General features: G+C 41.4%; 1 protein-coding gene across 3 annotated transcripts in view; it reads left to right on the top strand.

Annotated features, from left to right (window-relative positions):
• LOC141154236 (bifunctional heparan sulfate N-deacetylase/N-sulfotransferase 3-like) overlaps nt 1-17,566 on the top strand; it is an 875,193-nt gene that overhangs the window by 517,225 nt on the left and 340,402 nt on the right. For all 3 annotated transcript variants that reach the window (XM_073639857.1, XM_073639847.1, XM_073639839.1), the window contains exon 6: nt 11,215-11,343. In XM_073639857.1, coding sequence (XP_073495958.1) covers nt 11,215-11,343 — 129 coding nt within the window. The remainder of the gene's footprint in view (nt 1-11,214; nt 11,344-17,566) is intronic.

The following is a 17,566-nucleotide window of genomic DNA, read 5'->3' as shown; positions in this document are numbered from 1 at the left end:
GGGTAAGGATAAGGTTGTGGTTTATTATTTTATATTTTATTACAGGAGATCGATGGCTTCGGGGAATTAGGTGTCTAGGTGAGTATAGGTGTAGTTTTTTATTTTTTACTTTATTTTAGGTGGCGATCGGCGGGGACAGGTAATGTATGAACTAATTTCTTTTAGGTAACCACTGGCCACCAATGACATGTATTTAACATTTATTGGGGACACAGTAGGGCAATTTAAATAGCAGGATCAGGCTGATGGGAACTACTGCTCCCATCGAGCTGATCCTGCTGGCAGGAGTGGACGGGGGACAGACATAGGCCGATGGGAGTAGTAGTGTCACATCGGCCTATGTCTGCCCGCACACACACCCGCACACACACCCGCACACACACACCCCGCACACACACCCGCACACACACCCCGCACACACACACACCCCGCACACACTAATCATGACGGGTCCGGGAGGTGAGGCTGACCTGTGCGGCCGTGGGAAAGTTGATGTGAGTTCATGCAGTCAAGCATGAACTCACATGAACCCTCTGAGGGCACCGCGGCTACTTCAAATGAACAGCTGATCGGCATCACCTGATACCTCAGCTGTTCATTTGAAATAACCGGCGGGAAAGCGCAGCACAGAACGGGAAAGCCGGCGGTGAAGTCTTTTCACTGCCGGCTTCCCCGCCCGGGTCCTTCGCTCCTTGGTGCTGCGCTCCCCGCCCGGTCCTAATTTACGATCGGGATGGGAGGTGGCGAGGGGAGCGGAGGATCGGGGTGGGAGGCTGCGGGGAAGCAGTATGGGGCTGCGTGATTGTTTAAAAGCCGGCGGCTTTTTACTGCGCGCCGGCTTTTAAACAATCAGGAGAATTCTCCCACGCTGGGATGGCATTCTGATGACAAGCTGGATCGCAGCTGAGCGCTGCCATCCAGCTTGTCATCCTTCAGAGACACTGCAGAGCGCAGGCATTATGGGAACTTCCGATTCCGGTATTCGATATTATAAAAGTATCGGAATTAAGTATCGGAATTCCGATACAGTGAATATCGGCCGATACCCGATATTTCAGTATCGGAATGCTCAACACTAATGACAACTTATTCAATATGATGACCTAATGTTATCAAATTCTGTGTCGTACCTCTAGATTCAAAATGTTCACTATACCCCTTGATAAAATCCTGGAGGGGTGTAGCTTCCAAAATGGAGTCACTGGGGGGAGGGTGGGGTGGTTTCCACTGTTTAGGCACATCAGTGACTCCCCAAACGCAACCTGTTACCCTTGTGAAAATGCAAAATTGGGGACTGAAAAACATTTTTGTTGAAAAAATGTGAAAATGTTATTTTTACGGTTCAATCTTATAAACTTCTGTGAAGCACCTGGGGGTTCAAGGTGCACACCACACATCTAGGTAAGTTCCCTAAGGGGTCTAGTTTCCAAAATGGTGTCACTTGTGGGGGTTTCCACTGTTTAGGCACATCAGGGGCTCCCCAAACGCAACATGGCGTCCGCTAATTATTCAAGCAAATTTTACATTCAAAAAGTCAAATGGCGCTCCTTCCCTTCCAAATTTTGCTGTGCACTCAAACAGTGGTTTTCCCTCACATATGGGGTATCGGCGCACTCAGGGGAAATTGCACAGCAAATTTTGGGGTCCATTTTTTCCTGTTACCCCTGATAAAATAAAAAAATTTGGGTCTAAAGTAACATTTTTGTGAAAAAAGTTAAATGTTCATTTTTTTCTTCCACATTCCAAAAATTCCTGTGAAGCACCTGAAGGGTTAATAAAATTCTTGAATGTGGTTTTGAGCACCTTGAGGGTTGCAGTTTTTAGAATGCTGTCACTTTTGCGTATTTCTGTCATAAAAGCCCCTCAAAGTCACGTCAAATGTGATGTGGTCTCTAAAAAAATGGTTTTGTCAATTTTGTTGTTAAAATGAGAAATCGCTGGTCAATTTTTAACCCTTATAGCTCCCTACTAAAAAAAAAAATTTGTTCCAAAATTTTGCTGATGTAAAGTAGATATGTGGGAAATGTTATTTATTAACTATTTTGTGTGACATATCTCTTTTATTTAAGGGCATAAAAATTTAAATTTTGAAAATTGCAAAATTTTCAAAATTTTCGCCAAATCTCCAATTTTTTCACAAATAAACGCAAGTGATATCGAAGAAATTTTACCACTATCATGAAGTACAATATGTCACGAAAAAACAATCTCAGAATCAGGGGGATCCGTTGAAGCGTTCCAGAGTAATTACCTCATAAAGTGACAGTGGTCAGAATTGTAAAAATTGGCCTGGTCATTAACATGCAAACCACCCTCGGGGGGAAAGGGGTTAAGATTACCATTAAGTATTCTTACAGCCAATAGCAGTGACTGGTAATACACTGTGTGTACAATTATTAGGCAATTGAGTATTTTGACCATATCATCATTTTTATGCAGATTTCCAAACTCCCATCTGTATAAACTTGAATACTTATTGGATGAAGCAGAACAGGTGATGTGCATATGTGTAATGAGGGATGACGCAACCTAAGGATATCAACACCCTTCATAAAACTCTGAAAAAATATTAGGCAGCTTATTTTCCTTAGGCAAAATGGGCCAAAAAATAGATTAAAGTGATGCAGGGTCTTAAAAAACATGTTGAGAAAAGAGAAGCACATTAACTGCCAAAGAATTGATAAAAACTGAACATAAAGCAACTTAGGAAGCCATTACCCTCCAGTGCTGACATATTCCAGAACTGCAACCTCCTTGAAGTGCCTATAAGTACAAGGAGTTCAGTGTTCTGATACATGGCCAAGGTATGGAAGGCTGAAACCCGACCACCACTGAACAAGACACATCAGTTGAAATGTCAAGACTGGGCCAATAAAAAGCTAACCAAGAAATTGAGTACATTGATACATGAGATGAAGCATTGTCCTGCATAAAAATTATGAGTACTGTTATGGGCTGACATCATTAAACATGAGCTAGTTGGTCCTTTTCAGGTTGATGGTGGTCTCAAAATAGACTTCCCTAATAATTCTGCACACAATGTAGAAGAATATTTTAAATGAGTAGAAGCCTACTGTATTTTATTGAAATGTGCCCTACTTAGCAACATGTCAAATACATATCTCAGTCATGGAACAGACTTTCTGTATGTTGGAGACTAGTTGTTACAGTACAATATATTACCGTATTTTTCGGACTATAAGACGCACCGGACTATAAGATGCACCTAGGTTTTAGAGGAGGAAAATAAAAAATTAAAAATTAAACAAAAAATGTGTTCATGATGCACTTTTAAGGGGGAGGGGGTCTGCTGCTGACACTGGTATAGGGGTAATGTCCCCCAATTCTGACAATATCCCCCATCCTGGTATATATGCCCCACCCTTCCTTTTAAAAGTGTTCCCCATTCCCATCCTGGTATGCCTGACATCCCTCCATCCTGGTATGCATGGAACCACTCCATCCTGGAATGCATGGCACCCCTCATCCTTATCCTGGTATGCATGGCACCCCTTATACCTATCCTGGTATGCATTGCACCCCTCATCCCTATCCTGGTATGCATGGCACCCATAATACCTATCCTGGTAAGCATGGCATCCCTCATCCCTATCCTGGTATGCATGGCACCCCTCATCCCTATCCTGGTATGCATGGCACCCCTCATCCCGGTATGCATGGCACAGCAATCCCCATCCTGGTATGCATGGCACAGCAATCCCCATCCTTGTATGCATGACACCCCTCATCCCTATCCTGATATGCATGGCACCCCTCATCCCTGTCCTGGTATGCATGGCCCCCTCATCCCTGTCCTGGTAATCATGGCACCCCTAATCCCTATCCTGGTATGCATGGCACCCCTCATCCTTATCCTGGTATGTGTGGCCCCTCATCCTTATCCTGGTATGTATGGCCCCTCGTCCTTATCCTGGTATGTATGGCCCCCTCATCTTTATCCTGTTATGTATGCTCCCCTCAGCGTTATCCTGGTGTGTATGGCTTCCTAATCTTTATCCTGTTATGTATGCCCCCTCATCCTTATCCTAGTATGCATGGTCCCCCTAATCCCCATCATGCTGTACATAAAAAAAAAATAAACACTCCTACTCACCTTTCTTCTCTCCTCTAGCACTATGTCCTGTCTGCCCGCACTGATCTCTCCATGTGAGCCGCGCATGACGTCACTGCCATGCGCGGCTCACAAGAAGAGATCAGCTTCCGGAAGTCACTGCTCCCCATGCCGGGACTGTGTGCGTGGGGAGCAGTGACTTCATGCTGCTTAATAGCCAGCACACAGCGTAGCCGTAGCGCGGCTCCTGCTTCTGCCGGGTGATCACGTGTGCCCCCTATTAAAGGGCATGAATATTCACCCCCTCTCCATGCCCATGGGTGTGGAGAGAGGTTGAATATTCATGCCCTTTAACAGCAGGCACATGCGATCGCCTGGCAGCAGCAGGAGCCGCGCTGCTGATACACTGTGTGCCGCTATTAAGGGGCATGAATATTCAGTGCTCCCCACGCCCCAGTGAATATTCATTTTCTTTAGCAGCGGGGACAGTCTAGGCTGCTGCAGGCGGCTGCTGCCTCCTGTGCCCCGCTCCTCCACCGCAACCGCTCCCCCCACACCCCACACAGCATATATATATATATACCCCCCCCCAGCATTCGGACTATAAGACGCACCCCCCATTTTCCTCCAAAATTTTGGAGGAAAAAAGTGCATCTTATAGTCCGAAAAATACGGTACATTGGTAGAAAGAAGGTAACATAACCTGTAACATAGAACAGAAACTAAATGGACTATTCCAAATAAGACACAATTAAACACATTTCACACATTTTTATCTAATAAATTATATCTAATACATTAATTTACTGCTTGAAAATAATTGACAAGGATAAGCTAAAAATCGAAGGACATTGTGTACTATTTTTGTTAGCCTGTCAATTATCTGTAATTTTCTACAAAAATAAACTTGTAGAAAAATAATGGAACATCACTGTAGTAGTTTATAATTGGCTTTTAGAAAATCTGCAGCATTCTTCAGAAGTTTTCAAAACAATCAGTCATTCAGACATAAGTGCTATTATTTTGATAAGGGCAAGTGCTTACAACTGTAAAAGTGTATAAATCTATAATCTACAAATATTGTACTGAAAAAATAAAAGTAAAATGTTTGTATATTTCATTTTCTCAATGTAACATGCAAACACATTCATCTATTTGTTAATCATCTATATAAAAGTGTGCAAAGGAGCAGCAGCATCAAAGGGGTGGTCTGAAAAACAAATTAACTTTCAGCCTAAATGCCTATTTAAGGCCATAATCTAATCTATTTTCTAATATACTTTAATTAAAAATTCCCTATTCTTCCCTCATCAAATTGCTTTATTTTTATTTTTTTACTACTTCATTTTGATGACACGTTTGAGAATCCCAGTGTATGCTGTGATACTCAAAGAAAGAGTCATCAGGGGTTAGAAGCTTCAGCCAATGTCGCAGACTCTGCCCTCTCCAAGCTTCATCAGTGACATCCATTTCAGGGGTTGGGCTAGTCCCTGCTCTACTGAGCCTCCGTCAATTGAAAATTCCTACGTATGCTCAGTAGATTCTTGCGCTCTGATAAGAGGTGACATCAACTGCAGGGGGGCGGTGCTCATCTCTGAATGCCAGGTATTCTTCATACAATGCGCACTGACAGTGGGTCCTCTTTTGACAGCTTGTTTGTTTTGATCAGATCTGGCGAGCAAGTGCACTGTCACTGTGAATATTGCTCAGTGAAAGGAATCCACTGAGCATAAGTAGGAATTGACAACCAAAGCATGCTCAGTAGAGAAAGGACTACCCCAGCCCCTGAAACGGAGGTCTTTGATGCTGCTTTGTTTCAGGGAGGGGGCAGAGGATGCAACAGTGACTGCAGTCTCTGCCCCTGATGACGTTTCGTTTGCTTGGATTCTCAAATGAAGTATCATTAAAAAGGAAGTAGTAAAAAAAAAGCAGTTGGATAGTGTAGTTAAGGAAGGATAGTGAAAATTAAATTAAAGTATTTTTTGGACTATAAGACTCACTTTTTTCCTCCAAAATTTTGGAGGAAAGTGTGGGGTGCGTCTTATAGTCCGATATACATAAATACTGTGGCTGTGGGTAGTGAGTGATGTGGAGGAAGCGACAGCGGCGGAGTAGCGGGGCACAGGAGGCAGCAGCCGCCTGCTTCATCCTACACATGGGCGCAGGGAGCAGTGAATATTCATTTTCCTTAATAGCCGGCACACTGTGCCTGCAGCGTGGCTCCTGGTATGTATGGCACCCTTCATCCCTGTATGTATGCCCCCTCCTTCATGTGGGGTGGAATACATAACAGGATGAGGGATGGGGGGGCCATACATACAAGGAAGAGGGATGAGGAGGGCCATGCAAACCCGGATGGGGGATTGGGGTGCCATGCATACCAGGATGGTGGATTGGGGTGCCATGCATATCAGGATGGGGATGAAGGCCACGTATAACAGGAAGGAGGGGGCCATATATACCAGGATGGGGGATATCAACAGAATTGGAGGACATTACCCATATAACAGCGTCAGCAGAAGACCCCCTCCCCCTTAACAGGGCATCATGACCACATTTTTGCTTACAATTTTTTTTTTTCCTACTCTAAAACCTAGGTTCGTCTTATGGTCTGATGCGTATTATAGTCCGAAAAAAATACAGTAGATTATGGGATTAAATAGATAGGCATTTAGGAGGAAAATGACTAATTAATTTGTCCCAACAAACAGATCCTCAGCAACAGTTGCATGCAAGAAATTCAGAAGTCTTAGCACTCCAAGAGTCTAGTGACTATTTTCTTAAAATTAGTCTATTTAGCTATCTCATATCTATCTCTAAAAATGAATACATTCTTTTGACATGAACTTACAATGTGGTCTTTAAATGAGGGCATCTCAAATGATATCTTCTGCTACAGCTTGCCCCATGTATACACCACTGTTAGTGGTGTACCTGTCACTTTGAGCGGAGACACAATGTTTCTCTGTTTGTCCTAGTGGCTTCTTTGGCTTTACCTTTCACTGATCCGAAGTCACAATAGCCACAAACGTGCAAGCTGCCCATTTTATTATCACTACACTGTTTTAGTTGCAATAAAACATGCATCCCATAACAGTGCAACAGTTCAATTGACAGCACATGGCACAAAACACAGTGTACAGCACCAAAATGCCTCGTCCAATAACTAATGTACCAATCATTCAGCTAAATGCTAAAATGAAAGAAGAGGGCAAAATAGTAATGGCACCAGAAATCGGAGCACCAATGGATATAAAACATCTACACCACTTCCGCCCCCCACCACCACCACCACCATCATCCCCCTGATTAAAATGCCAGGTTTTTGTTATGTAAGAAAATCATAACAAGAAAAATTATTTCAGAAATTTTTACACCTTTAATGTTACCCATAATCTGAATTAATCTATTGACAAACAAACTGAAATCATTTAAAATTGGAACTTAAAAATAGAAAAACTAAAATAATATTGTTACATAAGTGTGAACATCTTCTTATAATTGGGGATCTGGTTATGGTCAGAATTAGCCAATAGCATTTAAACTAATGTTAAATAGTAGTCAATATACAGCTGCCATCATTTAAAATGATTACAATTAACTCCATTTAAAGTTTACCTGTTCTAGTAAGATTTTCCTGACATTTTCTTAGTTGCATTTTGCAGCAAAAGCCATGGTCCGTAGCAAAAAGATCTCATTGTTGAAAATTATCTGTCAAGAAAAGGATACAAAAAAAATTTCCAAGGCAAATATACCATAGAACACTGTGAAGATGGTCATCAAGAAGTAGCTTAAAATTGTCACAACAGTGACATTACCTAGAACTGGACAGCCCTCAAAAAGCTGCTAAAAAGCCTACATCAACATAAAAAAAACTGCAAGAATTTCTGGCAAGTACTGGTTGTGTTCTACATGTGACAATAATCTCCCGTATTCTTCATATGTCTGGCCTGTGACTTAAAGTGGCAAGATGAAACCTTTTCTTACATAGAAAAATATATCCAAGCCTGGCTATGTTTTGCCAAAACCTACATCAGGCCTGCCAAATGCACATGGAAAAACATGTAATGGTCTGATGAGACCAAGTTTGAACTTTTTGGTCATAATTCCAAAATGTATGTTTGACATAAAGCCAACACTGTGCATCACCAAGAAAATACCATACCCACAGTGAAACATGGTAGTTGATTTTCATCAGCTGGAACTGGGGCATTAGTCAAGGTTCAGAAACTTATGAACACTTCCAAATATCAGTCACCTTTGCAACAAAATCTTCAGGTCTGTGCTAAAAAGCTGAATGAATAGGAATTTTACCTTTCAGCTTGATGTACAATACAAAGATATATTGTATATATATATTGTACAATACAAAGTTATATTGTGGTACCATCTCTCAAATTTTGTGCCTTTTGTCTTATGAATTCATTTGTAATCTTGCCTGACGAAGGAGCCTCTGTGCTCTGAAAGCTTGCACATATTTTTTTTTCTTTTCTGGTTAGCCAATAAAGGTATCACTCTAAAAATACTTTTGTCATTTTTGGCATAAAAGTATTTACATACCATCGACCCCATGCATACCTCCAAATCAACAGAAGAATGGCTTTGTCAGAAGAAGATCAAAGTTTTTGGAATGGCCTAGCCATAGCCCAGACCTTAATCCAATTGAAAACCTGTGGGCTGACCTGAAGAGGGCAGTACACAGGAGATGCCTCCACAATCTGACAGATTTGAAGCTATACTGCAATGAAGAGTGGGTAAAGATTGCTAACTCCAGATGTGCCATACTAATAGGCTCATATTCAATAAGACTGAATGCTTTCATAAATTCAAAGAGTACCTCAACAATATATTAGTGCAACCTCATTATTTTAGTTCTTTCTTTATATTTTTCACCCAAAACAGTGTGGCAATACTTTATTGAACCACAAAACGGACAATAAACAGATAGAACAGTCCCAGCAAATACCCAAGGTGGTACAATATTACACAGTCTCCCCCTACCGCTTGTCCACCTGGGATGGAACAGCTGTGACTTTGGAACTTCCAGGGTCAACTACCTCAGCCAGTGGCCCCCCAGCTTCTGGTCGGCCCCCACAGAGAGAAGGTAGCGGCAACTTAGGAATCTAGCAGTCCATCGAGGTACAAGACCAGGAGACCCAAGGGTCCCACCCTGGCCTCTCCGAGAGTTTCCATGGGGCCAGATGACTGGCTGGTCCCAATCTGGCTTCTCCGAATGTCTCTGTGGGTTCCAGGCGACCGGAGGGTCCCACCTAGAAACCCCAAACAACATATCAATGGGGCCAGTTGACTTCATTGTCCCAACCTGGTCTCTCCAAAATGTATCCAAGAGCTTTCTGATGGTCAATGGAGCATATCCATATCTTACCAGTCAGGGCCATATACCCTTAGGCCGGAATCATGTATAACCCAAATCTGTGTCCCTTTTTTTAGAGCCATGCTTCCAAGCTGATGGTCTCAGTGAGTTTGAACCTTGACTCTCCCTGTAAAGTCTCTTTCCAATTTCTGTTTCAAGTCTGACAGCACATGTCCCTTAAAATAGTTATAGTTGTCCTTTCAAGTACACATTCACAGGTAAGGGGTTAGGAAGGGAATTTCTCACATGGCTCAGGTCTCATTGTTTGTGCATTTAATCAATTTACGCAGTTTGTCCTCCTGTTTTATGAATCAACAAGCCACAGGGTCCACACAATGGTTAATCAACATATTTAGCAAATATTCATTGTTCCAAAGGCAACAATCAGGGTTATACAAATAATCGTATGTCCTTCTTGACCAGCCACAGAAATACACATACATTTACAATTCAACACAAAGCTAATAGTGTATTTCTCTTGGCTTAACAAATCTAATCGTCTGGCTGATTAAGATTATAAGCTGTATCATCACAGTCATCAACATCATAAGGCCGAACACCTTCTATCAGGTTAAACAACTGTAAACAGACATCTTGAAAAACAATGAAATAAAACAAAGCAAGACATTACATTTATTTGATGAGACATAATGCTTATTTAATTCAAGAGTGGAAGTGGGCATAATAACTTTCTTTCTCAGGAAACCATGTTTTTTCCTGAGGAAGAAGTGTATTAAACTTCAAAATGCGTCGAGAAGAAAGCCAAATGTTCAATTAATTTTCTGAAATTTACATCTTCAATATTCAGCAGCGTGAATAAGTCCAGAAATCCTTCCTGATCTTAGTGCATAAGCACCGGGTATTGCAAACAACTATGAAAAGCAGGTCTCCAGATGATGACTTTTGTGAGCAGCCAAATGCAGAAAAGCACATAGAGATGTGCATGTACTGGCCTTGGGGGTTTAGAGATAAATTAAGTATGGTAAGCTGGACATAGGATGATACTACCTGTCAGAGGAAGTGCTTGAAGCTGGATGCAATAGTGTAGTGGTAAGTGCTTGATGCGAGAATACTGAATGGGGGTGAGGTAGCAACCCCTTGATGTAAATATACTGTCTCAGTGTGATTTCTGTGGTAAAGCTTTGGCTATTATTATAATGGTAATGTGGTCTCTGGGAGTCACTGCTGTGAAGGGTGCAGTAGCTGGATGTGGTTCTCAAGGTAAGAAAGGTTGGGGACCACTGACCTAACAACTATACTGTAGGTGTCAGAACTGGTCAAATTGATGGTGATCTCACTGTTTCTCACCATGCTATTATGTGTAGCATAAAGAGTAAACTATCAGATCATATTAAATGGTACAAAATAATTACCACAGAACTGTTTTTTATATTACAATAGAAGTTTAGATAAAAGTTTCAAATAAAGTTTAATATTGCTTAATAGAAGGTTATTCACTTAGGAAGAGAAAATACATTTCTCCAATGCTATTATTTAAAAATCTGTATATTAGTATTAGTATTTCTTATACATTGGCTTTAATTATTCATAGAGCAGAAAGAAATATAAAAAAATGATTAGTGTAAGTTAATGGAAATAATATGTATACATTAGTATGATAATGTCTATCATAATTATTTCTTATTAGAATTGTTATGAGAATATTTACTATTATCTTTATTTATTGGTAGAATCAAAACTGTCAACATCTTACATTTAGATATAAGTATTGACAATTTATTTTCCTTTTTTCATGATTTTGCTCTAGGTTATTCCTCGGCAAACATGTGGTCTTTTTACGCATACAATTTTCTATAAGGAGTACCCTGGAGGTCCAGTTGAGCTTGACAGAAGCATACAAGGAGGGGAACTTTTTTTTACTCTTGTTCTGAATCCAGTAGGTATTTTTACTTTAAGATTGATGACTAATAAAGTATTTATTTAATTTATTATGTTATATTGTACTGTGCTATATCTTAATATAATATTCTACAACATGCCTGCCATACCAATTCATTTAGCACTGTTTCACAGTTTCAATCTAGAATGCATACAATATTGATTAACTTAGGAAATACAAGAAATGTATATATTATCTTAATGTATAAAGATCATGAATTACAGCTTGGAAGATGGTCTAAAACTACATTCATAATTTTGTAGTCTTCTAAACTGGAATTTCTAAAGACTCCATTACACATTAGAAAGCTGTCAGTCGAATGACCCTATGATTTACAGCTATCTTTTCCAACTCCCACTTAAACGGAAACCCTCTGCCCTGCTGTGAGCTACTGTGTTCTCTTAGAGAGAGTCACAGCCAGATACCTTTGGCAGCAGCTTTTCTCTTCTCATAACAAAAGTTTGGATACTTCTCATCCCTGAACCACAGGTCCCAGCAGCACACTCACAGATGCTGTGCCTATACACCCAAAAATATAGTAATCAACATCGAGAGGATATGGTGAACTGGCATCAGTCATACTGCAGTAAATAAATAAATATAATGATTTGTGTAATACAAAAAAGTCTTTATTCATCAAAGGTAGACATACAATTAAAAAACATTAAAAGCACAGGAATTCCACTTATGAAGTGAAATGAGGACATTATAATATTTTAATACAAATATTTATCTAGAGGGGACCCTTCAAGTTTATGGAATAGTATAAGAGTGGCACATAAAGAAATTAAGTGTGCCACATAATCAGGGATATGATAAAATCCATTAAATATCTGAATCTCCCCATCGAAGAAATATATCAATTCAGGTGTTGATTCAAACTACTAGTAGATATTGAGGGTGAAATTGTCCATGAATACAGTCTTAATAATAAACTGCATGCACACCTCAGATGAGAGACTCCCAGTAAATTCAGGTAGAAGGGATACCGAACGCTATGTGTTATACCACCACTGTGGCTTCCTCAGGGGTAAAGTGACAAATCAACAGTTTGGTGAGTGCATCGGTGAGCTGGGGAATTTAAAAAGTTCTTGACATCCAAGGAAGAAAACAGTGGTTTATGATCTCAGAATTCTTTCCATGTTGAAGAAAAACCCCTTCACAACTTCCAGCTAAGTATTTAAGCCTACCATAAAGAGAAGACTTTATGTGAGCAAATACAGAGGGTTCAGCACAAGGTGTAAACCATTAATCAGCCTTAAAAATAGAAAGGCCAGATTAGACTTTGCCAAAAAACAACTAAACAAGCCAGCCCAGTTCTGACAAAGTATTTCTTGGAAAAATAAAACTAATATCAACCTGTACTGGAATGTTGGGAAGAAGAAGAAAGTATGTACAAGGCTTGGAAAAGTTCATGGTCCAAAGAACACCAAACCATCTGTAAAATATGCTGGAGGCAGAGTGATGTCATGCATGGTTTCCAATGGCGCTGGGTCACTAGTGTTTATTGATGATATGACTGAAGACAGAAGCAGCCAGATGTATTGTGAAGTGTACAGGCGATATTTTCTGCTCAGATTCAACCAAATGCAATACGGTTGATTGGATGGTGATTCACAGTACAGATGAACAATAACCCAAAACATACTGTGAAAGCAACCAAAGAGTTTTTAAGACAAATAAGTGGAATATTCTGAAATGGCCGAGTCAATGACCAGATCTTAACGCCATTGCATGCTTAAGACAAAATTTTACGTAGAAAGCCCCACAAATATCAACTGAAGTAGGCTGCAGTAAAGGCCTGGCAAAGCATAGCAAAGGAGGAAACCCAGAGTTTGGTTATGTCCATGGCTTCCAGAATTCAAGCAGTTATTGCCTGCAAAGGATTCTCTACAAAGTTTTAAAAATGAATAGTGTTAAGCGAGCATGCTCGACACTGCTCGGTACTCGCCCGAGCATCTCACTACTAGAGGTGAGCGTTGTTCTACTCGAACTGTTCGCCAATCTCAAATTCGAGCTGTTTTGGGCGGTGTTCGAGCCGTTCGGCGAACACGAACAATTTGAGAAAAATTCGGCTGTTCGAGGTTATGTTCGATAACTGTTCGTGCACCAAAATCATAACTGGATTTTTTCTCAGTAATGATGAAAATTAATGTTAATACGCAGTTTGAGTGTACAGCGGGGTGGGGGGAGGGGCAGGGGATGGATCTCTGCAGGAATAATGAAGATCTCCATTTTTTTTTTCTCTTTCCCGCATTTACAGTGGGGAGGTGCAATCTGTCAGCCTATCAGCAGCGCACACACGGAGCGAAGTGCTTTTTTTCACACAAGCAAGGGCATGTGTCATTGGCAGTGTATGTCACATGTCCTTGCCGTATAAGACCAAGCCATTTTCCCCGTCGCCACCATTTTCTCACTGCTGCAGCTGCGTGTTAGACGGCACCGCTGTTGCTGTGTGCGCTATACCTTGCTAATTTCACGCCAATTTTCGCACAAATCTACAGATAGCTTGGGAGTAGGGAATAGTTGTGATTGCAGTCCTTTTAAGGACTAGGTTACAGCATTTCCTACGACTTTTATCAGGCAGGTCTGTGCTCTTAAATAGATAGATTGTGGGAGTAAAGACTAATTGTAATTGGAGTCCTTTTCAGGACTAGGTTACATCAGTTCCTATCAGTTTTTGCCAGGCAGGTCTGTGCCAGTGCTGTGCAAGTTTTTTTCACAGCATTTGCCTGAATCTAGCAAAGCTAATCCTTTTTGGCCTATTGCAGAGTGTGTTAGTCAGTGGAGTAGCCTATCTGTGTTGCAAGATATACCACCTGTGTATAGAATACCAATTTTTTTACTGCACCTAGTGAAGTAAAATCTTTTGGGCATAGCATCATTCTATTAGTCCATTTATACTGACCTCCATCAGGTTGCAAATTGAATATAATTTTTTTCTGCATCTAGCTCTGAAAAAATATTGAGCTGCTAGCTGTGTGTGGGACTTGTTGTATTAGTCCATCTATACTGACCTCCATCAGGTTGCAAACTGAATATATTTTTTTCTGCATCTACCTCTGAAAAAATATTGGGCTTCTAGCTGTGTGTGGGACTTGTTCTATTAATCCATCTATACAGACCTCCATCAGGTTGCAAACTGAATATATTTTTTTCTGCATCTACCTCTGAAAAAATATTGGGCTTCTAGCCGTGTGTGGGACTTGTTGTATTAGTCCATCTATACTGACCTCCATCAGGTTGCAAACTGAATATATTTTTTTCTGCATCTACCTCTGAAAAAATATTGGGCTTCTAGCTGTGTGTGGGACTTGTTCTATTAATCCATCTATACAGACCTCCATCAGGTTGCAAACTGAATATATTTTTTTCTGCATCTACCTCTGAAAAAATATGTGGCCTTCTAGCAGTGTGTGGGACTTTCTCTATTAGTCCATCTATACTGACCTCCATCAGGTTGCAAACTGAATATAATTTTTTCTGCATCTAGCTCTGAAAAAATATTTGGCCTTCTAGCAGTGTGTGGGACTTTCTCTATTAGTCCATCTATACTGACCTCCATCAGGTTGCAAATTAAAAATAATTTTTATCTGCATCTACAGTACCTCTGAAAAAATATTTGGGCTTCTAGCTGTGTGTGGGACTTGTTCTATTAGTCCATCTATACTGACCTCCATCAGGTTGCAAATTGAATATAATTTTTATCTGCATCTAGCTCTGAAAAAATATTTGGCCTTCTAGCAGTGTGTGGGACTTTCTCTATTAGTCCATCTATACTGACCTCCATCAGGTTGCAAATTAAAAATAATTTTTATCTGCATCTAGCTCTGAAAATATATTTGGCCTTCTAGCAGTGTGTGGGACTTTCTCTATTAATCCATCTATACTGACCTCCATCAGGTTGCAAATTAAAAATAATTTTTATCTGCATCTACCTATGAAAAAATATTTGGGCTTCTAGCTGTGTGTGGGACTTGTTCTATTAATCCATCTATACAGACCTCCATCAGGTTGCAAACTGAATATAATTTTTTTCTGCATCTAGCTCTGAAAAAATATTTGGCCTTCTAGCAGTGTGTGGGACTTGTTCTATTAGTCCACCTATACTGACCTCCATCAGGTTGCAAATTCAAAATAATTTTTTGTCTGCATCTAGCTCTGAAAAAATATTTGGCCTTCTAGCAGTGTGTGGGACTTTCTCTATTAGTCCATCTATACTGACCTCCATCAGGTTGCAAACTGAATATATTTTTTTTCTGCATCTACCTCTGAAAAAATATTGGGCTTGTAGCTGTGTGTGGGACTTGTTCTATTAGTCCATCTATACTGACCTCCATCAGGTTGCAAATTGAATATAATTTTTTTCTGCATCTAACCCAGCCAATAGTTTTGGCCTAATACCACAGTTTGGCCACTCAGCTCTGCTCGGTTCCCATCCATTGTTTTTTTGTGCAAAAAACTCCAGAGTTGTGAATTAGTTAACCACCAAAATGAGTGGAAAAAGGCCTGCTGCTGGTGGAAAGGGGAATAGGCGTGTTGGGAAGGGGAAAAAAGGTTGTGTCCGTGGGGTAGGTGTTAAAGCAACAGTAACATCTGCAGAAGAAAGACCATCTTCCAGCCAAACTAAAATGTCTACTTCTTTTAGCGGACAATGTGATAAGATCCCTTTCTTACGGCCACGCCAATCGCTACAAATTCCAGATGAGGCACAAAACAGCAGGTGCTTCAACGGATATCAAGTGCTCCTTTAAGTGGGCTCTCCTCCACATCAACTTCAACATCACAAATACTCCAGTCCTCAAAGGTGTCACCCCAATCGCACTTGCTTCCTCACAGCTCCCAAATCTCCAGCTGCCCGTCTGAGTATGAGGTAGAACAGATGGTTGAGTCTGCAGAGCTGTTTACTCATGCTATAGCCTGGGAATCAGAGGTCGACTCCAGCGCTTCTGTGAATCTAGACGAGGAAATGATCTGCACTGATGCCCAGAATCTTTATGAGTCGGATCCAGGACCAGACGCAGAAGGTTCTGACCATAATGTAGACCCTCATTCCCAAACTGTAACTCCTGTTGGTGGAGACAATGAGGAAGACGATGATAAGACTCAAATACCTGATTGGAGCGACAACTTTAGTTTTTTGTCAGGGCAGGAACAGATTGGCTCTGAGGACGACGGGTGTGATAACGCACAGGGTGATGATGATGAGGTTGGAGATCCCACTTACTGTCAACCCACAGTCAGCCAAGAGATGAGGTCAGCAGAGGAGGTGGAGGAAGATGCTAGTGACGACGAGGTCAGGTTGCGCCTTCCTGGACAGAGACGTAGTACTGGAAGCACGTCAACAACTGCATCCTCAAACACAACTCTGCCTCTCACCACAAGTCGTGGTGGCTCTTCAGGTCGCATGGGTGCTAAGCCTTGCATAGCCTGGGCATTTTTTCAGAACGATAAAGATGACCCATCTCGTGTTATCTGTAACATTTGTCAGCAAAAGCTAAGTAGAGGCCAAAAAATACATAGTTTGAGTACTTCATGCATGAACCGGCACATGGACATGAAGCATAAGTTGCAGTGGGAAGATCAGTGTGCTACAATGCGGCCTAGCCGGCCGGGCCAACCACCGTCTGCCATATCTTGTGCATCCGCGGCCTCTTCATCCTCTGTGACTGGGGGGACAGCAGTCACACCTGTTTTGGGGCGCAGACCTGCCACCTCTTTACCCGCAACAGCCAGCGTGATTGGCAGGTCATCATTTTCTTTGGAGGTGGTAACACCAGCTGGTGTTGAGCGCTGTCCGACATCGATAGCACCACCTTTGGATCAAGGCAACCTAACATGTCTGCCTGCATCTTCCTCACAGACCGGCAGTTTGCCGGGGACACCCTTATCAACCCCGTCTAAGCACAATAGCCAGCCCTCGGTCCCTCAGATGTGGACAAGTAAAAGACCATTTCCTCCTAGCCATGAGAAAGCTAAGAGGTTGAATTTCACCATCTGCAAGCTCTTGGCTACAGAAATGCTGCCTTTCCGCCTGGTGGACACAGAGGATTTTCGAGACCTTATGTCCGTCGCAGTGCCCCAGTACCAGATGCCCAGTCGGCACTACTTCTCAAAGAAAGGTGTTCCTGCGCTCCAACAGCATGTCGCACACAACATCACCGCTTCTTTGAGAAACTCTGTGTGTGACAGGGTGCATTTCACCACAGACACTTGGACG

The sequence above is a fragment of the Phyllobates terribilis genome, unplaced genomic scaffold (genome assembly GCF_046119375.1).
Source record: "Phyllobates terribilis strain yellow unplaced genomic scaffold, ASM4611937v1 Scaffold_1__5_contigs__length_1240528914, whole genome shotgun sequence".
In the NCBI taxonomy this organism is placed as follows: Eukaryota; Metazoa; Chordata; class Amphibia; order Anura; family Dendrobatidae; genus Phyllobates; species Phyllobates terribilis.
The sequence above is the reverse complement of the archived record's forward strand: the minus strand, read 5'-3'. Positions and strand labels throughout refer to the sequence as shown.